Source organism: Pogona vitticeps, chromosome 1, assembly GCF_051106095.1.
Source record: "Pogona vitticeps strain Pit_001003342236 chromosome 1, PviZW2.1, whole genome shotgun sequence".
Lineage (NCBI taxonomy): Eukaryota > Metazoa > Chordata > Lepidosauria > Squamata > Agamidae > Pogona > Pogona vitticeps.
Genome location: NC_135783.1, coordinates 356,614,639 through 356,640,299, shown reverse-complemented (window position 1 = coordinate 356,640,299; position 25,661 = coordinate 356,614,639). Strand labels below are relative to the sequence as shown.

The following is a 25,661-nucleotide window of genomic DNA, read 5'->3' as shown; positions in this document are numbered from 1 at the left end:
CCTGGCCTCTGGAGATCCTGCTGCGCCCACTGCCAGCCACCATGGAGCCTCTGGGGACGGTCACCCTTTTCCTGGGAGTTTGTCTCTCTTGCCTTCTCCTCTTGGCCACCGTGAGGAGCAGGACGCAGGGCAAGGGAAGGCTTCCACCGGGCCCAACGCCTTTGCCCCTTGTGGGGAACATCTTGCAGCTGAAGACCAACTTCCTCAGTAAGGCTCTCCAACAGGTGAGCTGCAGAAGGAAGACCATTGACCAGGACAGCAAGAGGGTGTTGCATCCCTGCCCGAAGGAGCTTGCAGTCGGCCATTTGGCCCAGAGCAGAGGAAGGAGGGGAGGGTTGTATTTTACATCCTTGGGCTGGGTCGCAGGCAGGATGAGTTACAGGAAACAGAAGGGTTGTGCTAAGAGCTCTGTGGGCAAGGCTGGGTTTGAAGGAAGACCCCAAGAATGCCAAATTATGCTAGAATGGTGCCTTTAAAACATCTTCTGCATCTCGTGATTGCCCAGATAGCCCTGCATGAAAAATGCAGATTTATTGTGTGACTCAGGAGAAAATGTTTGAGACAAACTGAGACAAAAAACCCGGTGCATCTATGAGACCCCCACCCCCCAAAATTGTGTTCCTTCTGAGGATTCCTGGGTGACAGTTCACTTCAGGAACATCATAGCAAAGGGCTCAGCAACCCAACGGAATCACTGCCCTTTGCTGAAAGTGGGTGTGTGACCAAGGCATTCCATAGAGAGAGGGAAGGATAGACAGACAGACAGATGGACCGGCAGAGTCCCTGTCGCTCTTCTGGGGAATTCCAAACTAGTTCCCCAGATTCTTCACCCAAGAGATTCTTCTCCTTCTTCCACTTCCTCTCCTGAATAGAAAACAAGGGACCACCTTCACATCCTCGACACTAGGGCCTGGTTTTTTGACTCACTGCAGGCATAACTGGTCTTTCCCTGGTCTTTCTCCAGCTCAGTGAGAAGTACGGCCCCGTGTTCACCGTGCATTTCGGAGGGGACCCTGCCGTGGTTCTCCATGGCTACGACGCCATAAAAGAAGCACTGATTGAGCGCGCAGATGAGTTTGCACCCAGGGGACCCCTACCGTTGATTGACAAAATCAACAAAGGGAGAGGTAGGTTTTGCTGGATGCTAGTCCTCATGGGAGGTGGCTTCATAGGAGGAGGGAAGAGCCATTGAGACTAAAAAAGAAAAATTCGGGCAGGGAGAAATCAGCTCACATGGAGGGCTGGTCAAGGAGGTCTTTTAGCAGTCACAGCTGGGGGAGGGGGGCGAAGGCTGTCAGTCCCAATTTGGTTGCATTTCTCCAAATTCCTCATCCATTTTCTCCCTGCCCTTGTTTCCCATTGTGCTGTGAGGTGCCAGTCTTGATCTCACACTGGAATTCATACACACTTTTCACACATTTTCCCCAACAGTGCAGGTATATTTACATGTTTTTCCCATCGACTAAAATAATGTTCACTCTTTTTTTTCTTAAAATCATTCAGACTGGTAACATTTGAGTAGGACAGGCAAATTATGCAAACAAGCTAACGATCAGGTGGCAGAACCCAGATTGTAACATAAAAATCCACTGAAGTTGGAACTTATTCCACCACTTACCTCATTGTCACATACAGCACTGATGGTACCTGTCTGTCATGGGTTTGGAGGGAAAGTTCCATCCTATGGGGAGTGGAAGGCGGGACATCAGGGGGGAGGAGCTGTACTGTATATATATTGGGGGGAAGTCCATCGTAGGGAAGCTGACGTGGAGAAGTGGAGTTGGAGTCTGTGGGTCAGACTGGGTACAACTGTTCGTCAGACAGTACATACCTGATAGGTTCGGGTTTCTATCTAGGTAGCCAGAACTGATAGGTTCAGGGTCTGTGCGTTACCTTAAAGTGTTCCGTGAGAACCAATCTGTTGTATGTGTATGATTGGGACTATACCAAGTTCCAGTATCCTATTTACCTGATCCTTTTATTTACCCTGTTTGTTTTTTTCAATAAACCTTGTTCTTTTGTTTATTAAAATCCATTCCTGGTCTGGGTGACTTGGTAGAGCGAATGGTTGGTGGCAGCCTAACTAGAGGGTGGGATACTCCAGTAGGTCTGGGGTTGTTACATTTATTGGTGTCCAGCGGGTGGGATACGACGGGTCCAGTTGCCCAGTGGTCCAGCAAAGCCTTGGCTAGTGTGCCCAGAGCAAGGGGGGTCTAGTCAGGGAAAATCTGAGGGCGCGTAGGTAATCTTCTAGGCTTACCTCACGGGGAGGTAGGCTAGTGGAAGAACGTGCAAACTCAGATTTGGGGACTAGATTAGGGAGCTCTGAGGCAACCCGTTTTGGCGGGAAAGGGCTGAGGCAAAGCTGCGTGAAGTAACAGTGATCTAGCCTGTCTGCTGAGAGGCCTAGCAGAGGGGGTGGATTCTGCCTAGCAACAGTTGCAAGTTGGTGCTGGAGGGACAGCAGCAGTCTATAGAAGGCTGTTTCTGAGGCAAAAGGAAAAAAGTCATCGTTTTATTTTGAGGCGTGACTTTTGAAGGCAGCCTGTTCTGGGGGGATTATGCCCTTGACTCGAAGCCAAATGGCAGAAATGGGGGAAGTGAGAGAACCTCAGGGAGACCAAGGTTCTGAGGAGGAATTTGGCTCAGTGCAGGATGAGAGCACGGGAGAACTGACCTCAGAACTCAGAAAAATGCTCCTAGCCCAACAGCATGAACTGAGGGTGAGGGAAATGGAGGAAAGGGAAAGGGAGAAACAAAGACAATTTGAAATGGAAAGGGAAGAGAAACAGAGACAGTTGGAGTTAGAAAGAATGGCGTTTGAGCTGAAGAAGCTGGAAATAATGAGTAGAAATAGGAATAACAATAATAATGAGGGGAACCCAGGGAATGGGGAAGGCAGCTTGTCTAAAAGTGACTTGAAGAAATTCCCTGTGTACAACAAGGGAGATTGCCCTGAGGTGTTCTTTTCCCTCGTGGAAAGAGCGTTTGTGGACTTCTCAGTAAGGGAACCTGAGAAGATGACCATTATGCGATCTTTAATCAGTGGCAGCCTGGCAGAAGTCTATGCAGAGATGCCAGTGGAACTGCTGAAAGACTTCGCTGAGTTTAAAAAACTGGTGTTTGCCCGGCATGGGATAAATGCTGAACAGCTGAGGCAAAAATTCAGGTCACTCACAAAAAAACCAGAGCAGACTTTTACCCAAGTGGGGGCCCAACTGGTGAGGTTGCTAGAGAAATGGCTGTCTCAGGAGGGGACAGAGACCTTCCAGCAGCTCAAAGACCTGATAGCGCTGGAACAATTTTATTCAGTCCTGCATGGGGAACTAAAGTTCCATGTGAGAGAGAGGAAACCTAAAATTGTGACAGAAGCCGCAGAGATCGCAGATTTTATTTCCCAAATAAGGAAGCCCTTAGGTGCTGAGGGAAAATCTGTGGGTAAGCCCAAAGAAACCTACAGCAGGTACTCTCAGGGACCAGGGAAAAACCAGCAAGGGGGAGGGGCCCATGTTGAAGGGAAGCCCTCAGACATGAAACCACCAAGACCTCAGATTTTGGAGGGAAAACCAAAAACAAATGAGAAAGACTCCAAGTACAGCAGAAAATGTTATTTCTGTCAAGGAAAGGGCCATCTAATCTCAGAGTGTGAGAAATTAAAGCAGCTAAAGGGAAATTTGCCTCATGATTTGAGTGGAACCAAGCCAAAAGCTGTGTTCTGTGTCCAGACAGAGCAAAGCTCCTTGCCACTGAGGGAGCCTGTTGCCATGGCGACTCACTCTGGACCAGTTACATCTGCTGATCAGGCTGGGGAAAATGGTCCTCTTGTGGAGGTCAAGCGCTGCTTACTAGTTAGGACAGATTCGCAATTGTTTGAGACCGCTGGGGTGGACGTAGGAATACTTGACCATAAGTATAGGGGGCTAAGGGATACTTGTTCCCAGGTGACCCTGTGCCACCCAGACATTATTCCTAGGAAGCATATACTCCCAAATGAGAGCCTGAAGGTGGCAGGGATTGAGGGGCAGGTGATCTCACTGCCAGTAGCTGAGGTACCTGTGAGCTTTCAAGGCTGGAGGGGAGTTTGGCATCTAGCAATTTCATCGACTCTGCCAGCAGCCGTGCTCGTGGGAAATGACCTGGCTGAACATGTGAAATGGGTGCTAGTGATTACACGCTCACAAGCTACCACGGGGACAGGTCAGGGGGGTACTGAAGAGCCCGAGGCTGAAGCAGATGAGGGTAGTCCCGAAGCTGTGGCAGAAACCTTAACCACAGACAGCAAATTTGGCCAAGAGCAAAAGGCAGACGCCACTCTCCGAAAGTGTTTTGAAAAGGTGACCGACACCCAGTTAACACCTGAAACCCCAGCGAGATTTCACGGGAAAAAGGGAAATTTATATAGAGAGACCCTGATGAATATCTCAAAAGGGGGAGATGGGATCAGAAGTCAGCTAGTGGTACCTGAAAAGTATCGCCCCATGATCTTACAAAGGGGGCACTCTGACATGTTTGCTGCGCACTTGGGGGTGAACAAAACACAGCAGAGAATCACACAAAATTTTTACTGGCCTGAAATAGGGAAGCAGATCAAGGAGTTCTGTAGACAATGTGATGTGTGTCAGAGGCAGGGGAATAACCGTGACAGGACCAAAGCAAAGTTGTGCCCTTTGCCTGTGATTGACACCCCGTTCAAATGTATAGGAGTGGATATTGTGGGACCTTTGCCCAAGGCCACCAAGAGGGGGAACCGGTTCATTCTCACCATTGTGGACCATGCCACGAGGTACCCCGAAGCCATTCCCTTGACTAACATTGAAACTAACACAGTGGCAGATGCCTTGGTGGGGTATATGTCCAGGATGGGATTTGCCTCAGAAATAATCACAGATTTGGGCACCTCGTTTACATCAAAGTTCATGAAACGGTTATGGCAAATCTGTGGAATTAAACACAAGGAAACCACTGCCTATCACCCCGAAAGTAATGGGTTAACGGAGAAGTTCAATGGGACTCTGATGCGCATGATTAGGGCTTACTTGGCAGAGAATCCAAACAATTGGGACCAGAAGCTGCAATCCCTTTTGTTTGCTTACCGATCAGTGCCCCAAGCCAGTACCGGGTTCAGTCCGTTTGAACTTTTGTTTGGGAGAAAAGTAAAAGGTCCACTTGATTTAATCAAACAGAATTGGGAGCAGATCACCCAGGATGACCCACAAGATGTTGTGACGTATATAGACACTTTAATGAATGACCTGAAGAGAAACCTAGAGCTAGCAGCAGAAAACCTGCAAGCTCAGAAGGTCAGACAGAAAACCTGGTATGACCAGAAAGCCAGGGAGAGGCACTTTAACCCAGGGGAGGAAGTGCTTTGGCTTAGGCCCTGCAAAGAGAACAAACTGCAGCTCAAATGGGCAGGACCATACAGGGTCATTTCCAAGATGTCGGACCTGAACTACCTTATAGAACAGGAGGAACACCAAGCACGGAGGGTGGTACATGTGAATGCCCTGAAACCCTACTACAGAGGGGAACAGAGGGTTTTATTTGCCATAAAAGCAGCTGAGAGTGAGGAAGCTGAATTGCCCTTCTGGGAGGGTAGAGGGGAAGTGAAATACAACCCAGATGAGGTGAAGATCAGTCCTGCACTCACCCAAGACCAGCAGCAAGAACTAAAAGTGCTACTCACCAAATATCATAAGATTTTTTCAAATAAGCCGGGGATAGTGAAGGGAGTGATGCATCGGATCCACACAGGGGATGCACCCCCGCAAGCAGTATCCCCATACCAAGTGACGGGACCCTATAGGGACAAGGTGTGGAAGGAGCTGGACGAGATGCTTAGGGAGAACATAATCGTCCCCTCTTCTAGTCCATGGTCCTCTCCGATAGTCCTGGTGGACAAGCCTGATGGGAGCATTAGATTTTGTGTAGATTACCGGAAATTAAACCGTGTAACCACTCCTGATGCCTACCCAATGCCCAGGCTAGACAACCTGATTGAAACCATAGGGGGTTGTCGGTTCATTTCATCGTTGGACGTAGTAAAGGGTTACTGGCAATTAAGGATTGATCCCCGGGATCAGGACAAGACCGCATTTTGCAGCCCTTTCGGTCTATATGAGTTTAGAGTCCTTAGTTTTGGTCTCAGAAATGCACCAGCCACATTCCAAAGGCTGATGGACCAGACCTTAGCAGGGCTCAGTGACTTTACTGTGGCCTACATTGACGATATAGGGATCTTCAGCAATACCTGGGAAGATCACCTGAAACACCTGGAGATAGTGCTGCAGAGGTTAAGTGCAGCAGGGCTAACAGTAAAGGCAAGCAAGTGTCAGCTGGGTAGCCCAGAAATAAAATACTTGGGTCACATAGTAGGGGGAGGAGTGATCAACCCCCTAGAGGCCAAGATAGAAGCCGTTCATGATTGGCCCAGACCCAACACCAAGAAAAAAGTCAAATCATTTCTTGGGTTGGTGGGCTACTACAGAAAGTTCATCCCGAGGTTTAGCGAGATAGCGACTCCGCTGACCGATCTGACGCGGAAGAAGACTGATGACCGCATCCCGTGGACCAGCGACTGTGAGGAGGCGTTCCAGAGGTTGAAGGAGGCGCTCATCCATTATCCAGTGCTGCGTGCTCCCGACTTCGACCGGGAGTTCATCATCTACACCGATGCGTCTAACAGCGGGGTAGGAGCAGTTCTTTGCCAGGAGGATGAAAATGGTGACCAGCATCCAGTGTCCTACCTGAGTAGGAAACTCCAGAAAGGTGAGAGACATTTGGCAACCGTGGAAAAGGAGTGCCTGGCTATAGTATACGCGATTCAGAAGGCCAAACCCTACATCTGGGGAAGACATTTTGTTCTGTGCACTGACCACTCACCACTGCAGTGGTTAAAGACAATGAAAACCCATAATAGTAAACTTATGAGGTGGGCTTTAAACCTGCAAGATTTTGACTTTGAAGTGAAGGTGGTCAGAGGGGCAATGAACTGTGTTGCTGACGCCTTGTCAAGAAGACCCGACGAGTGAAGACGGCGAAGAAACCATGGACTGTGTATATTTTGGTGACCAAAAGTTAAATGTACCTGTTTATTGAACAAGCTTGGTTTGTATTAATAAAGGTAACTTAATGTATTGCAAATATTAATGTTTAAATGCATAAGTGATATGTTTGACCTAGAGTGAGTAAGTATGGGTTATGGGATTGTATTATAATGTATAACTGTTTATGTGTTTTGATCCTGGTTGTTTTGTTGGAGAAAAGCACTTTAGCTTTTCCCCCGCAAAACAACTTATAAAGGGGGAAGGTGTCACATACAGCACTGATGGTACCTGTCTGTCATGGGTTTGGAGGGAAAGTTCCATCCTATGGGGAGTGGAAGGCGGGACATCAGGGGGGAGGAGCTGTACTGTATATATATTGGGGGGAAGTCCATCGTAGGGAAGCTGACGTGGAGAAGTGGAGTTGGAGTCTGTGGGTCAGACTGGGTACAACTGTTCGTCAGACAGTACATACCTGATAGGTTCGGGTTTCTATCTAGGTAGCCAGAACTGATAGGTTCAGGGTCTGTGCGTTACCTTAAAGTGTTCCGTGAGAACCAATCTGTTGTATGTGTATGATTGGGACTATACCAAGTTCCAGTATCCTATTTACCTGATCCTTTTATTTACCCTGTTTGTTTTTTTCAATAAACCTTGTTCTTTTGTTTATTAAAATCCATTCCTGGTCTGGGTGACTTGGTAGAGCGAATGGTTGGTGGCAGCCTAACTACAGGGTGGGATACTCCAGTAGGTCTGGGGTTGTTACAAATTATGCAAACAAGCTAACGATCAGGTGGCAGAACCCAGATTGTAACATAAAAATCCACTGAAGTTGGAACTTATTCCACCACTTACCTCATGGGAAAAACCAATGTCATCAAAGTATAGATCTTTTATGCCTCTAAGACCTTGAGCGTCTCTTTATGGCAGGAAGGTGGAACATAAATTTAATAAATAAAACAGACATTTAACTGAGATTTGGAAAGGATCCCGGGAAAGACAGAACCCTTGATCATTTAATTCCTGAGACGAAGTAAGAGGGATGTATCCAGAAAAGTTAGTCTGCAAGGTGCCACTCTGTCTTATTTTTGTTTTTGTTCCATCTAGAGATGTTTGCATGATTAACGTGGTATTGCCTTTGATCATTCTGGGGAATTCTGGCACAGTAGGAGAGCAGGTTCTCCATAAAGCCAGTTTTGGGGAAAATATGGCCTTACAAAATAAAAGGAGTGACCCTGTTGGCAAATAATATAGGAGATGGGATTCGGACATCCAGATCTGCATGCTTAGTGTGGTCTTTCTCCCTGGTTCCAGGGATTATCTTCAGCAATGGGGAAAGATGGAAGGTGCTCCGTCGCTTTGCCCTCACCACCCTGCGCAACTTTGGGATGGGGAAGAAGAGCATCGAGGAGAGGATCCAGGAGGAAGCCCAGTATCTGCTGCAAAAGCTCCGGGACACAAAAGGTAGGTCATGGAATAGGGAGGAAGGGAGGGGACACCTGCCCAGCCAGCCAGATAAGGTGGATCAACCCTGGGTAGCAATAGATCACCCTCCTCAACGTAACTGCTTCCTAAACACCCACTCTTCGAGCACTTATTTTGTTTCCCGGCTCTGGGCTACGCTGTAGTAGGGATTGGGCTTCACAGCTGCAGCAAAGAAAGTAACTTTGTCCACTTCTGCTTTCTAATAAGTACAGATATATTTCATATTAACCTTTAATGTGGGATCAGGCTCATTTGATTTAGAAGGTTATATACAATAAGCAGTTTAAACAACCATGCCAAGACAAATTAGTTCTTTGAAAAGGACATCATGATTTCTTTATCCTTCTTTGAAACACCTTTCCAGAAATTAAAGAGCCACAGCAAAAATAATGTCAATAAAATAATATGCTCAAGCTTGTTTGTTCCCCTTCCTACTTTCACTTTTGTTGTCTCTACAAGGCAGCCGCTAGCTAAGTCCCTGACTAAATTTCCAGGGCCTGTTGAAGATCACATGGAATTTGGTGTTTCTGGAAAGCAAGTAAATGCCCGTAGACTCAGAGTCCAAATGCTATTGAGATTTACTACCAGAGTAATACCAGTGTATGACAAGGCTGGATATTGTCCCCCCAGCTTATTTAACTTCTATGCAAAATACATGTGAAAAGCTAGACTGGAGGAATCTCAAGCCGGAATTAAAATTGCTGGAAGAAATATCAACAACCTCCGATATGCAGATTATACCACTCTGATGACAGAAAGTGAGGAGGACTAAAAGAACCTCTTAAAAAAATAAGATCATGGCCATTGGTTCCATCACCTCCTGGCAAATAGAAGGGGAATATATGGAGGCAGTGACAGATTTCACTTTCTTGGGCTCCATGATCACTGCCGATAGTGATAGCAGCCACGAAATTAAAAGACGCCTGCTTCTTGGGAGGAAAGCGATGACAAACCTTGACAGCATCTTAAAAAGCAGAGACACCACCTTGCTGACAAAGGTCTGCATAGTCAAAGCTATGGTTTTTCCTGTAGTGATGTATGGAAATGAGAGCTGGACCATAAAGAAGGCTGACCGCCGAAGAACTGATGCTTTTGAATTGTGGTGCTGAAGGAGGCTCTTGAGAGTCCCCTGGACTGCAAGGAGAACAAACCTATCTGTCCAGAAGGAAATCAACTCTGAGTGCTCCCTGGAAGGACAGATCCTGAAGCTGAGGCTCCAATACTTTGGCCATCTCATGAGAAGTGAAGACTCCCTGGAAAAGACCCTGATGTTAGGAAAGTGTGAAGGCAAGAGGAGAAGGGGACGGCAGAGGATGAGATGGCTGGACAGTGTCTGCGAAGCGACCAACATGAATTTGACCCAACTCCGGGAGGGGGGAGGCAGTGGAAGACAGGAGGGCCTGGCATGCTCTGGTCCATGGGGTCACAAAGAGTCGGACACAACTAAATGACTAAACAACAACAACAACAGTAATACCAGTATTAAGACAACTGGCGTAAACATCAGCAGTAAATTGGCACACCTTAAGAATGGTGTAGTGGATGGAGTGACAGACTTGGTTTGGTGGACAGAGTTGCGAACCAGTCTTTTGAATCCCCACTCAGCCATGGAAACTGAGTGGAGGAAGAGAACTAATAAAGGCTTCCTTAAATATCTCCCTTAACTTGAAAGCCCAATTAGAATCACTGTAAGATGGTTCTGGCATGAGAGCACGTATCAACAACAAGAGGTTAGCGTAGATTTCAAAGCTCATAACACAACACTATACACCTTAGCTGAGATCTTAAAACGTAGCAAATCACCGTCAAGATTAACACCAGCTGAGCTGGCAGGAAGAACTATTAGGTTTTTGGGAACGGACTCATCAATGCAAAGTGCCTGCCAAAGTAGGAACGGCAGTAGGAAAAGATGATTAAGGAGCGCCTGCATTGATTCCAGGGTTCACACTGCTTGCCATGAAACGTGCTCATTGTGGGTGCATCTGGTGAGCCCTTAAAATCTAGCGGGATCTTACTGTGTCCCAGATATCTCCCCCTCACCCCAATAGTGATCTCACCAGCAGCAACTGGTTCCGGGGAATGACATGGTTCTGACTTTGATCTCGGGACTTGCCTCAGTCGCTTGCAATGAGACTGCTTGGGACAGTCTTTCCCTGACGGCCACCTCATCATCCTTACACAGAGGTACTCTCACTCCGAATAGTCAGAAAATGGTGATGGGGAAACCATGTCCAGGCTGTTCTGACGAAAGGGGAAGCACAAGAGCCTCCCCTTCACTGTCCTCACTGTGATGGGGCTGCAAAAGAAGCCATTCATGCTTCTATGGAGGCTCCTGCTCGTGCGGAGAGCCTGGGCACAAGCAAGGAGCCTCTCCTCTGCTCTCCCATCAGATCATGGATGGTGCAAGGTGAGCAGCTCTGACTCCAGCTACCTCTGTCACTGTTGCTATTGGGATTGGCATGATTGATGATGTTGTTACATGAGTCTTTTTGCACTTGCAGGGAAGCCCTTCGACCCCACCTTCCTGCTCAGCTGTGCTACGTCCAACATCATCTGCGCCATTGTCTTTGGAACCCACTTTGATTACCATGATGAGAGGTTTCGAGCCCTCATGGACTTGATGAATGAGAACTTCAAGATTTTTAGCTCTCCTTGGGGACAGGTATGCCCTTTGCATATGGTCAAGGAAACACTTTTGGGTGGCATTTATTTATTTATTTATTTATTTATTTATTTATTTATTTATTTATTTATTTATTTATTCATTCATTCATTCATTCATTCATTCATTCATTCATTCATTTACTGTAATGCGCTCTACGTGGGGCTGCCTTTGAGGCTGTTGCGGAAACTGCAGGTGGTGCAGAATGCGGCGGCCAGATTACTTAGTGGAGTGAATAAATTCCAACATATTTCACCCACTCTGGCCACATTGCATTGGCTGCCATCCGGTTTTGCATCGACTTCAAAGTGCTGATGCTTACGTACAAAGCCCTAAACGATTTGGGGCCTCGATATCTGGCGGAACGCCTACTCCCACCGAGATCTACCCGTGTCACTTGTGCGAGCCAGGAGGTGAGGCTGAGGAGCCTAACGCCGAGGGAGGCCCGGAAGGAAAAGACAAGAAATCGGGCCTTCTCGGTGGTGGCTCCTCGCCTCTGGAGCAATCTCCTTCCTGAGATTTGCGTGGCCGCCTCGCTGGGTATCTTTAAAAATCAATTAAAAACATGGATGTTTCGGCAGGCCTTCCCTCCAGACAATTCCTGATGCCCTCTTCTCTCCCTCTCCTATTGTTTCCTCCCATCTTGTTTAATGTTTCTTCTATGTAAAAATTGTTTTTATATTTATTTTTGTACTATTTTATGCTGTTAGCTGCCTAGAGTGGTCTTAACCGACCAGATAGGCGGGATACTAAATAAATAAATAAATAAATAAATATATAAATGAATGAATAAATGAATTTGTTTGTTTGTTTGTTTGTTTGTTTGTTTGTTTGTTTGTTTATTTATTTATTTATTTATTTATTTATTATTTATTCATTTAACTTATATGCCGCCCACACTATCTAAAGCTCTCTGGGCGGCTTACAACAATTAAAATACAATAAAAATATAAAACAGATAAAATATAATTAAAATATATACTCTAAAAATTCCCATCAGGACCCACAGTTGATGTTATTTCAATTAAAAGCCTTCTGGAACAGGACAGTTTTGACCTGGTGCCGAAATATCATCAGCGTCGGCGCCAGACGAATCTCAGTCGGGAGGGCATTCCATAGTCTGGGGGCAGCTGCCGAAAAGGCCCTTTGTCTGCAAGCCGTCCCTCTTACCTCCCTGAGGGATGGCTCTTTAAAAAGGGCCCCCTGGCTAGATCTTAACTGCCAGGGCCCAAGCCGTTTAGGGCTTTATATGTCAAAACAAGCACTTTGAATTGGGCCTGGGCAGCAACTGGTAGCCAATGTAGCTTATACAGAATCGGCTTGACGTGTTCCCTGGCGGCCGCACCACTCACCAGCCACGCAGCTCGATTCTGTACCAGTTGCAATCGCTGGACCATCTTCAAAGGCAGCCCCACATAAGGTGCATTGCAGGAATCTACGCAAGATGTTACCAGTCCATGTGTAACTGTCATGAAACTCCGCTCATCCAGGTAGGGCCCTAGGTATAATTTCTGCAGCTGAAGGAAGGCGCACCTGGCTACCGAGTCCACCTGGGCTTCCAGAGTTAGACTGGGTCCAGGAGCACCCCCAAGCTTATGGGGAGTGTAACCCCATTAAGAGCAGCGAAATGGCCCTCCAACCTGTCCGGCGAAGCACTCACTAACAGGACTTCCATCTTCTCTGGATTGAGTTTCAATTTATTAACCCTCATCCAGTCCATTATTATATCCAGACATGAGTTCAGCACAGAAACCGCCTCACCTGGATTAGTGGAAAACGAGAGGTAGAGCTGAGTATCGTCAGCATATCGCTGACTCCTCAGCCCAAACCTCCTGATTACCTCTTCCAGCGGTTCCATGTAGATGTTAACAGCATGGGGGACAGTATAGAGCCCTGAGGAACCCCATGATATAAATGCCATAGGACAGAGCAACTGTCCCAAAGTACCACCCTCTATAGCTATAGCGATTCACAAAACAGTCATTCCTATAGGGGAATTCCGTTTGATAACGATTTGGTCTGTGTTCGCGGACCGTTTATTCGCAAGACAACGATCTTTACAGCTGATCATCAGGTTCCTAAAATGGCTTTTCTGTGTTTTCCGGACCCATGCTTCGCAGGGCAACTATTTTAACAGCTGATTGGCGCTCGGAAAATGGCTTCCCCTATGGGCGATCTTCACTGGACGACGAGGTAATTTCCCCATTGGAACACATTAAATGGGTTTCAATGCATTCCAATGGGGAATTGATTTTCGCATCACGACGATTTGGCTTAACAGCGATTTTCCCGGAACTAATTATCGTCGTCATGCGGAACACCACTGTAATTGAAGTCCCCCCAGACTAATATATCGTGTCTCTCTGAAATTCTTACAGTTTGTTTTCAGAAGTTTCATCCACATCCTTTCCTTGATTGAGGAGTTGTTTCCATTACCCTGTCGAGTCATATTTACCTTCCTGAGCTAAGATTTCCAGTTCTTTTTGTTGTTTTCCCATACTTCGGGCATTCATATGTACAAATCATGGTCCCCAGTGATGGAGACTGGAGTCCTGGCTCAAAAGACTTGAAAATCTACTTGTAGACTAAGGGAGGAACACCCGAGATGAAGATGCAAAAAACTTTTTGGAGACTAGGAGCCTTCTGTCATTATTAGAAACTGCCAGCTGCCAGCTCCCCCTCTGAGTTTCTGCAGGTCAGGATGTAACCTCTGTTTCTAGTCATACTAGTGCAGATCATCCATGCTTATCCAGGCATCCCAGAAGGAAATGGAACAGTTGACGTCATGTATGACATGTATGTGTCTCTTCTGCTTTCTCCTTTAGCTCTGCAATATCTTCCCAGCTTTAATGAACATCATTCCTGGGCCTCACCACACACTAGAGACAAACACGCAAAAGATTGAAGATTTTGTTTTGGAGGCGACTAAACAGCATAAGGACACACTTGATCCCAACAGTCCACGGGATTTCATTGACTGTTTTCTCATTAAAATGGAACAGGTGGGTTAAATACTGACAACTACTGTAGTTCTCTGAATAGAGTGTTGGGCTCGGACTTAGGCGATCTGGATTCAAACCTCTCTCTGACCATAGAAACCCATGAGGGAAGGGGTGGTGGGGAGGAGTCACAAGAGTAGTGAAATTGAAAGGGGCCTCTAAGGCCGTTGATTCTAACCCCTGGCTCAAGGCACGTTTTCAGATCAAAACAGATCTGCCAGGTGGCTGTTTAATCTTCTCTTGAATTTCTCCAGTGTTGAAACATTCACCACCTCTCAAGGTGATAGAATCATAGAATTGTCACAGAGTTGGGAGGATTGGTCATTGGTTCCATTGTTGTACTGCTCTAACAGTTAAGGCAGGGGTCTCAAACATGCAGCCCAGGGGCCATTTGTTGCCCGCCGGATGATAGTTTGTGGCCCCCACCTTGCCTACCCCCCTGAAGCGCCCACACATCTTCTGCTGTCAAGAGTCAAAAAAAGCCTCGCCTCGCTCGCTGGCTCTCTTCCAAGATGGCACCCCTTGCACCCTCCATCCGGAACTGCAGCCTGCCAGCTTGCAGACAAGTGGGCTGGCTGGCAGGCTGCAATTCCGGATGGAGGGTGCAAGAGGCGTTGTCTTCGGGGAGAGCTGGTGAGTGAGGCGCACTGCTGGCCCTTTTCCCCGAGTGCCTGAGCCACCGCTGAGCGATGCCAGAGAGCGGATCTTGCCTCCGGCCCGTCCTCAAAGAGCGCCTCCAACAGCACCAGCAACAGCATCTGCCATCGCCACCACCTCTTCCAGGGAAGCAGGTCTCTGGCTCTCTTTCTTTCTTGGCACCCCCAACACCAGCCTGGCCAGCGGCCGTCTCAGCGCCTGGCGGTGCTTCCTCCTCCTTCTCCTCCTCCTCCTCTTCGTCCTGCTTCAGCTGCCTCAGCTCTGGAGGCTGCCTGGGTTCGCCTCGCAAAGTTTGCTCCTCTGTCGTGGTGGGGGTAGTTCCTGCTGCTGCTGCTGAGTGTGCCTGTTTTTGAGGGGGGGCCCTCAGAGGAAGGTTGCCAGACCTCTATGTATGTGTGTGTGTGTGTGTGTGCGTGCGTGCGTGTGCACGCACCTGTGGGGGGCACCCGTTCTGTTTAATTTCGCAGGTGCCAATGGGGGCTTTTCTCCTTTGGCAAGGTGATTCTGTGAGGGGTTTTTTAAAACAAAATCCGATGTGGCCCAGCCTCACCTAGACTCTGCCTCCAGTGGCCCCCGGGTAAATTGAGTTTGAGACCCCTGAGTTAAGGAGTATTCCCTGATGTTCAGTTTAAATCTGTCTTCCTGTAATGTGAGCCCATTTTTGGACATTCTGCAATCTGGGATGGTCTAGAAGAGATCCTGTATGTCCTGTGCATAGACTACCTTTCAAGTCATTGAAAAGTGCTATCACATCTCTCTCCTCAGACTTCTTTTTTCAAGGGTAAACCTGCCCAGTTCTTTCAGCCTTTCCTCATAAGGCTTTATTTGCAGCCCACAGATCTACTCTGAGTGGTTTACAGTCCAAAGAGGCAAAAAAAATTTGCCCCACCACATGGCCTGGGGGTGGGGCCTCGGCAGTGGGACTTTCTGCTTTAAAAGAGCATGTCCCAGGCCCCTGGACCCTTTTCCCTAGGAAGCTGGGCTGAAACTGAAGGATGTTTTGCTAGGTTTTTTTCCAGGCTTTCTTTTTGTCTCCTCAAATTCTCTGGTTCTATCTCTGGCCTTAATACGGTAAATAGGAAAGCCAATTAGCATTGCATACACCTGGGAGGCAGGAAAGTTTTAGGGGTCAGATCATACTTCCACACTATTAAAGAGCAGGCCGGGTAGGTCTGGCTCGTTAGCCATGGAAGGCAGCCCATCTAGGAGAAGGAAAACTCCGATTTCAAACCTCCACTGCCTTGTGGCTATATCCATTCATGGAAAAGGCTTCAGGAGTTAACCTAGAGGCAAAATCCGGAGCTGGAGTCCCAAAGGCAGTTTGTGTTGTTCTGCCAACTCCTGCGACATTGCTGGAACCAGGTGTATTGGCTCCTGCCTTTCCATTGGACCATTTCACCAACGTGGAGAGGGGGGATCTGCTGCTTGGTTAACAGCCTATCCTCCCTAGTACTTTACCCAGGCTTCATGCTCTGGAGAGGACACTCCTCGATTCAGAGCATGTTACCATAGTCTCTCGAGACTGAAGGAGGCCTATGTATGTTACTCAGTGATGGGGATTGGACAGGAAACCAAGGGTCTTCTCTTGTTATTATAAATCGCCAGCTGCCAGGCCCCCACGAAGTTGCTGCAGTTCAGGATGGAACCTTGGTTTCTAGCTACACCAGAGCCAATTGTCCATGCCTATCCAGGAATCCAGGAAAGAAAGGGATGACGTCATGTATGACATCTACGTGTCTCTTCCACTTTCCCCTTTAGCTCAGCAATACATTTCCTACTTTCATGAGCCTTATTCCTTCGCCTCACCACAGACTGGCAAGAAACAAAGAGTCAGTCAACCATTACGGGGTGATTATTGAGACTGATACTGAGCTCCCTCGGAGTCAATGCCACTGGTTCTCCCTTCCTGTTACCTTTTCCATCTCCGGGATGTCCCTGTTCCAGAGGCATCCTCAGTGAACCCCCATCTAGCCCAGAATGCCCAGTGGTGAAGGCTGGTCTGCAGCCTAGGGGACATCACCAAAACCTCCAAATGCAGACTAGCAGCCTTGACATTAAAGGAGAAAAAACACCAGCACTATCAAATCAAACTTTCTCCTCCATGAGCATTGCTTGCCCAGGCATTTTTGGTAAAGAAAAGGCAAAATCTTTTTAAAATATTTTCTTGCCATTTAGGGGCTTTTTAGGGCTTATCTAAATCGGCTCTATTGAAGGGGGATGGATCAGGCTAAATAGGGTCATTTAGGATCAGGTAAAAGTGCAATATGTCATCCTCCCATCCAAATGGCATACAGACCTCAGGTGACCGTATTTGATCCAGTTCCTTCCGCTGTCAATATGCCACATCATGAGGTGGCTTAAGAAAAGAGCCACTTCAGGATACTGGCAAATTAAACACTTCCTCCTGGAAGAGGGAGGAGACAAGAAGGAGGAAGTAAGGGATTTTATTTTTCATTGACTTGTCTTAAGGTTCCCATGAAGAACTTGCCCATGGCCAAATCCATCACCAAGAGTTCATTTTTTTTAAAAAAAATGCTGTAATAGAATCTATTCTTTTACTTATTTATTCTGACACTCCATAGAGGAAGTGTTTAATTTGCAAATATCCTGAGGTGGTTCTCCTTTATGTTGTCTTCTTCAGCTATGTCACAATAGGAGAAATTGACTGCAGAATTAGCCTTGAAAGCTCACTTTGATTTGTTTCCAGTGATTACAAACAAAGGAAATGAACCAAAATAGAGCAATCCTACTTACAAAAAAAAACAACACCACACTTTCAGGAAACCAGCAAGGTAGGAATGATTTTGGGATGGTCTATGGTTCACTCCAGTTGGAATCAATTCTATTTTTTACATTCTAACTATGATGTAGCCATCACAACTAATTTAATGCCATTGATGGAATTGTACGTTTCTCCAGGAAAAAAAGAACGGTGAATCAGAGTTCACTTCTGAAAATATGCTGATGTCTGTGCTTGATTTGTTTGGAGCCGGAACAGAAACAACCAGCACAACCCTAAGATATGGGCTCTTGGCTCTTCAGAAATATCCGGAGGTAGAAGGTAAAATAGACCCTTCAGCTACCTGCCAGCAGCTCCACTCCATTCCCTCCCCCTGGTTTCCCCTTTCAGATTCTCCATGTCTCATCACGGCCCCATAGAATTCCTGCCTTGCTGCCTGGGTGATTCCAGGCTGAACTGTATGGCAGCATTTGGGGTGATCATGGAAGTTAGCTTTGGTGCCAGTGGATAAAGAGGGATAGTAAAAATGGAAGCGAAACCAGAAAGGATCCACCAGAACCACCACCAGAAAAAGAGGTGGAAAATGGGAAGCTGTTCTGTTTCAGTCAAAAGGCTTTCTTCATGGGAGCTAACTGTCCAGAAACAATCTTGGAGAGAGCTCTGCTTCTAGGATTCAAAAGCAGACAATATGTATCTATTTTCCCCTTCAATAAAAGTAGGCACCCAACTCTTCTGAAGAACACCTGTCATGGGAAATATGTTGGACCATGAAGAAATAATGGCCTGCATCTCGGGTTGCAGCTTCTTTGTAGGGGGTGATCAGGGAATAGAGCTGGAGAATGGAGACTAATTAGAAGGGAAAAAAAGTCACATAGAGGAGACCAAGCCACCCAATCCATCATCCAGCCTGTAGGGCAATCGGCACCCAGGTCAACCCTCCGGGCCAGATTCCAGGGCTTCAGGGGAATGTCAGGGAATTGGTGCTGACCCTTTTCCATCCCTTTCCAGAGAAAGTGCATGAAGAGATTGACCGCGTGGTCGGCCGAGCCAGGGTACCGTGCATAGCTGACCGTGGGCAGATGCCTTACACAGACGCCGTCATCCACGAAATCCAGAGGTTCATCTCTCTCGCCGCATTGAGTCTCCCCCACTCAGTGGCCAAAGACACCCACTTCCGACAATACATCATCCCAAAGGTACCGTCTTGGCTTCCAGGGCAAAACAGGAGCTCCCGTGTGACCGAGAAACTCTCCCTCTGTTTCTCCCTCCCTCATTCCCTCCCTCATTCCCTAACTTTCTGCTCCCATCTGCCAACCTGTCATTAGCCACCTTCATCTGAATCCTGATACATCACCCATACACAGCAGGCACTTACCCCACCAGCTTCATTTGACGTTCCAGGAGCCGTGGCCTCCCTTCTCATTGTAATATATTGAGCAATATTTTGATCAGTTCACACAAATCGGTCACAATAACAACCGTTGGGTGTTTGGAATCGGAATATGACCTAACATGATTGATTTCAATTTCACTGATTTTAGGAGGTCCACCTTTGTTTAAAACATTGGATTTGAACAGAAAAGCCAAGAGGAACGAGAAGGAAAGGGAAAGGGGCTAAGAAGGGGGCTTAGAAACCTGACTCCTGGTCAGGTGAAGGGTGGAGAAGCACAAGTGACATCAGAAGCATCTCTGCTCAAACACGGACAGCAAACGGCATAACCCGCTTCTTTTCTCTCTCCTCAGGGCACCACCATCTTTCCTGTCCTGACCTCTGCGCTGTACGACAGCAAAGAGTTTCCAAACCCCACAGAATTTGACCCACAGCATTTCTTGAACAAAGACGGAACCTTCAGGAAGAGTGACTACTTCATGCCCTTCTCGGCAGGTAAAAAGGCCCCATCTCCCCCTCTCCCAATTGTCCACCTCCTTGGGGTCATCCTCATCTCTCACCTTTGGGGCAAGGAGGGAATATGGGTGGGAGTTAATGTCAACTCCCTTCTGATTTATCCTGGAAAAGCTTGAGTCCTCCTCTTGCTTAACTTACCACCTTTGTCTCCCTGTGTGGCACTGCGGGTTAAACCGCAAAGCCTTGGGGCTGCAAGGTCAAAAGATCAGCAGTTTGAATCCATATGACCAGAAGAGCTCCCGTCGCTTGTCCCAGCTCCTGCCAACCTAGCAGTTGGAAAGCATGTAAAAGTGTGAATAGATAAACAGGTACCACCTCAATGGGAAGGTAACAGCATTCTGTGTCTAGTCGCTCTGGCCACGTGACCATGGAAACTGTCTTTGGACAAAACACTGGCTCTACGGCTTGGGAACGGGGATGAGCACCACTCCCTAGAGTCAAACATTATTGGATGTTTGTCAAGGGGAACATTTACCTTTTATCATTTCCCTTGCAGGTAAGAGGATCTGTGCAGGGGAGGGTCTCGCCCGCATGGAGCTGTTCCTCTTCTTGGCTACCATCCTGCAGCACTTCAAACTGAAGCCCCTCCAGGATCCCAAGGACATCGACATCTCTCCTCTCATTAGCAGCACCAACAATCTCCCTCGGCCTTATCAGCTCTGTGTTCTCCCTCGCTGAGGAGAAGGAGGACTCCAGCCCACTGAAAACCATCTGGCAGCTGGCCGTTTTATTTCAGCCTGCCAACATTTTCTAGCCGGGTGGCAGAACTGTAAATTTATGAACACTGGATTGCTTAGACAAATTACTTAGACAAAGTCAATCTGATTCATAGAAATGGGAGCTGGACTTCCGAACATGTAGCAATTGTTTCCTCCTGAGACCTGACATTTTGAATTTGTTCCCTCTTTCTTGCTCACCCCAAACTTCATTCCTCCTTAAATTTCTATTATTTATTCATTTTGGATCGGATAGGGAAAGATCATAGGGAAGAAGGTTTGGAACTTCATTCCTCCTTAAGAAGTCTCCAAATCACTGCTTCACCAAAGCTGCAGGACATTTGGGGGGAAAGAACTGTATTCAGCAAATGGAAGCCTGAAAATAAAATGAAACCATGTAAAAGGGGTGTAACAGGCAGCCCTGACCTCACCTGTCTGTCACAGCTGGGCAGTGGATCATCACCCTATGGGGTGATGGAGGGTGGTGCTGAAGGGGGAGGAGCTGAATTATATAAAGGTGTGTACAGCTTGTGAAAAAAAAAGAGAGAACAAGAGAGATTTTGTTTGGAGGCCTGTGAGCCTAGGTAGTCAGTGAGGGAAAGTCTGTGTATTTGATTAAATAAGAAACAGTGATTTACATCTTAATTAGCTACCTGAGACTTACATATTTTATTTTGTTAAATCAATAAACCAGTTTTTGTTTTAGAAGAAACCTTTGTTCTCCTTAAATAGAGATCATATTTGGTGGCAGCAGAGTGTGAAGAGTGGTGGTGGGCACTCTGGGAGGCCTGAGTAGGCAGTGACGTCAGAGTGGCCTGCTACAATAAAAATTGGTGTCCAGTTAGTGGGATACGAATGAGATCCAGTAAAGCCCTGGTCTGGAAAAGGGGCCCAGAGCATATCCTTAGTTAGGTCTGAGTGGACGTCTGGGTAACTTCCTAGGACTTGTCTCAAGGGGTGAAAGTCTAGTAGGAGGGCGCTGAAACTTCAGATTGGGGACTGAGATAGGGATTCTGGCTCTGTGGTGACCATTTTCTGTGGAGAGTTGCCCAAAGCAAAATCTGTGGCAGATTGGCTAGCTTGTCCTGAGTTTAAGGGAAAACTCTGAGGGGACAGAGCGGAGCCAAGGGCAGTGAAGCTGAGGGGACTCAAGTCAGCTGAACCTGGGATAGGGTGAAGCTGTGTGTTTAGTGTTTTGTGGCCTGAAGCAGAGAAAGAAAAACTCTGTCTTTAGGGTGAGGCCTAGCTGGAGGACAGAAGCTTAAAGAAACAGTAGCTAGCTTGCCAGTGGATGAGTGCTGGAAGCTAAATTGTAACACAGACACTCACTGACAGGAAAAAAGTGGACTTTTAAAATCAAGGCTTTAAAATTGAATAATAAGCCTGAAGAGAGATATGCCTTTAACCAGGGGGAAGAAGGCTGAGCTAGTGCCTTTTGAAATGGCTGTTGGGTCAGATAGAGAAAATGGAGATTCTGGGGAAGAAATTGCCTCAGAGCAAGAAGGGACCTCAAGGGGGGAGGACCCAACAGAGTTCAGAAAATGGAAATTACAGCTAGAAATGAGGGCCAAAGCTGAGGAGAGACTGATGGAACTAGAAATGAGGGCCTGATAGAGACCATAGGGGGATGTCAATATATTTCCTGCCTACATCTAACAAAGGGATTTTGGTAAGTGAGAATTGACCCCAAAGATCAGGAGAAAACAGCTTTTTGTAGCCCTTTTGGCCTATATGAGTTCCGTGTCCTAAGTTTTGGGTTAAGAAACTCACCAGCTACTTTCCAAAGACTTATGGACAAGACATTACAAGGGCTTAGCCACTTCACAGTGGCTTATATAGACGACATAGGTATCTTTAGTCACACCTGGAAAGATCACCTTTGTCACTTAGAGACAGTGCTGCAAAGATTAAAAGCAGCTGGGCTAACAGTGAAAGTGTGCAAATGCTAGCTGGGTAGCCCCAAAACGAAGTACTTGGGTCATGTAGTAGGGGGAGGTAGGATCAAACCCCTAGAGGCTAAAGTGGAAGCTATAAGTAATTGGCCTAGACCCACCACCAAGAAGAAAGTCAGATCTTTTCTTGGGCTGGTAGGCTATTATAGGAAATTTATTCCTAGATTCAGCGAGATAGCAGCTCCACTGACTGACTTAACACGCAAGAAGAGTGCTGACAGTATCCAGTGATCCAGCAGCTGTGAGGAGGCGTTCAGGAAACTGAAGGAGGCGTTGATCACCAACCCAGTGTTGCGAGCTCCGGATTTCCATCGTGAGTTTAACATCTTCACAGATGCGTCCAACTCCGGGTTAGGAGCCGTGCTGTGCCAGAGTGACGACTTCAGAGATCTTCATCCAGTTGCTTACCTGAGCAAGAAGCTGCAAAAAGGGGAGAGACACCTGTCCACCATCGAAAAGGAGTGTCTTGCCATTTTGTACGCGGTCCAGAAACTGAAGCCATATATTTGGGGAAGACATTTTGTCTTATGTACTGATCATTCTCCACTATTGTGGCTAAGGACTATCAAAGCCAATAACAGCAAACTGATGAGGTGGGCTTTGATCCTGCAGGAATTTGACTTTGAGGTTCGAGTAGTCAAAGGGACTCAGAACTGTGCTGCAGATGCCCTCTCTAGAAGACCCGAAGACTAAAGAGAAGAAAATAATGGACTTGTAAAATGGTGTATGTAATAAAAGTTGGATATACTTGTACCATTGAAAATTGCTATTGGTTATGTGAGCAAATTTTTAAATGTTGTATCTGATTGTTAAGAATATGCATTAAGGAACTTTGGAAATGGTAAAGCAGGTAAGAGAACTGTGTAATGCAGGTAAGATGTTTGATTAATGTTTATGCAATTGTTTTGTAAATGTAGTGGTGTTATTGGTGTATTGTATTGTTGTTTTGCTCTGTGTTCATGAGAGGAAAGCACTTTAGTTTTTCCCCCATAAAACAACTTATTAAGGGGAGAGCTAATGTAACAGGCAGCCCTGACCTCACCTGTCTGTCACAGCTGGGCAGTGGATCATCAGCCTATGGGGTGACGGAGGGTGGTGCTGAAGGGGGAGGAGCTGAATTATATAAAGGTGTGTACAGCTTGTGAAAAAAAGAACAAGAGAGAGAGTTTGTTTGGAGGCCTGTGAGCCTAGGTAGTCAGTGAGGGAAAGTCTGTGTATTTGATTAAATAAGAAACAGTGATTTACATCTTAATTAGCTACCTGTGATTTACATATTTTATTTTGTTAAATCAATAAACCAGTTTTTGTTTTAGAAGAAACCATTGTCCTCCTTAAATAGAGATCATATTTGGTGGCAGCAGAGTGTGAAGAGTGGTGGTGGGCACTCTGGGAGGCCTGAGTAGGCAGTGACGTCAGAGTAGCCTGCTACAAGGGGTATCTACAATCTGTTTGGATTCTTACTGAAATCTGAAAAAGTGGCAAATAAAGTTTGTATACATATCAATAACAAACATCAATTAATGCAGTCCTTTAGCTATGCTTGATATGTTGAGGGCATGTAAATTAGCTTCTTCTGCCATTCTGAATATTTGGCATTCCGCCAGAATAGCAGGTTCAGAATAGAGAAAGACACTATTTTCATTTTCTGGATGTAGAGAGAATTCAATTCAGGCAATTATTATATCTTTTGTTTCTGATCATGGGGTGTTCTTGGGAAAGATACTGGAGTGGCATTGCCAGTTCCTACTCCAGATGGATCACATTTAGTCAGAACTCTCCACTATGACCTGTCCATCTTGGGTGTCCCTGCACGGCATAGCCCATAGCTTCTCTGAGTTACTCAAGCCCCTTCGCCACGACAAGGCAGCAATCCATGAATCTTAAAAGATGATGCTGTTAAGGTGCTACATTCAATATGCCAACAAGTTTGGAAAACTCAACAGTGGCCAGAGGACTGGAAAAGATTAGTCTACATCCCAATACCAAAGAAGGGCAGTGCCAAAGAATGCTCCAACTACCGGACAATTGCACTCATCTCACACGCTAGCAAGGTTATGGTCAAAATCCTACAAGGTAGGCTTCAGCAGTATGTGGACCGAGAACTCCCAGAAGCACAAGCTGGATTTCAAGGGGCAGAGGAACTACAGTGGGGTCTCTACTTAAGAACTTAATCTGTATTGGAAGGTCGTTCTCAAGTAGAAAAGTTCTTATGTTGAATCTGCATTTCCCATAGGAATGCATTGAAAACCATTTAATCCGTATCTGCTCTTTTCCGTCCATAGAAACTACAGTAGAACCTCTACTTAAGAACTTAATCCGTTTTGGAATGGTGTTCTTAAGTTGCAACGTTCTTAAGTTGAAGCAAAATTTCCCATAGGAATGGACTGAAAACCAATTAATCCGTTCTGGCTGTTTTTTTTGTTATGTAGAGGTGTGTTCGTACATTGAAGCATTAGTTCCCATAGGAACTAATGCAAAGCTGGTTAATATGTACTCTACCACTAGGGGGAGAATTTTTTTTAACCTAAGATGACTTAAGGTTAAAAAAAGAGCAGGAAAGGTTTTCTTTTCCTGTTCTTATCTTGGATTTCTGTTCTCAAGTAGAAGCAAAATTTAGCAAATGGAACTGTTCTTAAGTTGGATTGTTCTTAAGTAGAGACGTTCTTAAGTAGAGACCCCACTGTAGAGACCAAATTGCTAACATGCGCTGGATTAGAGAGAAAGCCAGAGAGTTCCAGAAAAATATCTAATTCTGCTTCATTGATTATGCAAAAGCCTTTGATTGTGTGGACCACAGCAAACTATGGCAAGTCCTTAAAGAAAGGGCCATGCCTGACCACCTTATCCATCTCCTGAGAAACCTATATATGGGACAGGAAGCAACAGTTAGAACTGGATATGGAACAACGGGTTGGTTCAAAATTGGGAAAGGAGTATGACAAGGCTATATATTGTCCTCCGGCTTATTTAATTTATATGCAGAATACATCATGCAGAATGCTGGACTGGAGGAATCCCAAACTGGAATTAAGATTGCGGGAAGAAATATCAACAATCTCTGATATGCAGATGACACCACTCTGATGGCAGAAAGTGAGGAGGAATTAAGGAACCTTGTAATGAGGGTGAAAGAGGAGAGTGCAAAAAACGGTCTGAAGCTCAACATAAAAAAAATAAGATCATGGCCACTGGTCCCATCACCTCCTGGGAAATAGAAGGGGAAGATATGGAGGCAGTGACAGATTTCACTTTCTTGGGCTCCATAATCACTGCAGATGGAGACAGCAGCCACAAAATTAAAAGACGCCTGCTTCTTGGGAGGAAAGCGATGACAAACCTCGACAGCATCTTAAAAAGCAGAGACAACACCTTGCCAACAAAAGTCCAAATAGTCAAAGCTATGGTTTTCCCTGTAGTGATGTATGGAGGTGAGAGCTGGATCATAAAGAAAGCTGACCACTGAAGAATAAACAAATTATGAGTTCCAGTTCATCTCGTTTA

At 46.3% G+C, this 25,661-nt stretch overlaps 1 protein-coding gene across 1 annotated transcript; it reads left to right on the top strand.

Annotated features, from left to right (window-relative positions):
- LOC110071518 (cytochrome P450 2C18-like) lies at positions 1-23,479 on the top strand. The gene is made up of 9 exons (XM_072986967.2): positions 1-224; positions 965-1,127; positions 8,358-8,507; positions 11,030-11,190; positions 14,016-14,192; positions 17,766-17,907; positions 18,595-18,782; positions 19,330-19,471; positions 19,989-23,479. The coding sequence occupies exons 1-9, from the start codon at positions 42-44 to the stop codon at positions 20,168-20,170; spliced, it is 1,488 nt and encodes a 495-aa protein (XP_072843068.2). The 5' UTR covers positions 1-41; the 3' UTR covers positions 20,171-23,479.
- Positions 23,480-25,661: the final 2,182 nt, after the last annotated feature.

Excerpts from the sequence above, each read along its gene's own strand:
- LOC110071518 (XM_072986967.2), top strand. The coding sequence starts at position 42 with ATGGAGCCTCTGGGGACGGTCACCCTTTTCCTGGGAGTTTGTCTCTCT. Across the intron at positions 1,128-8,357 it reads CAAAATCAACAAAGGGAGAG|GGATTATCTTCAGCAATGGG; the intron begins GTAGGTTTTGCT and ends CCCTGGTTCCAG. Across the intron at positions 8,508-11,029 it reads AAAGCTCCGGGACACAAAAG|GGAAGCCCTTCGACCCCACC; the intron begins GTAGGTCATGGA and ends TTGCACTTGCAG.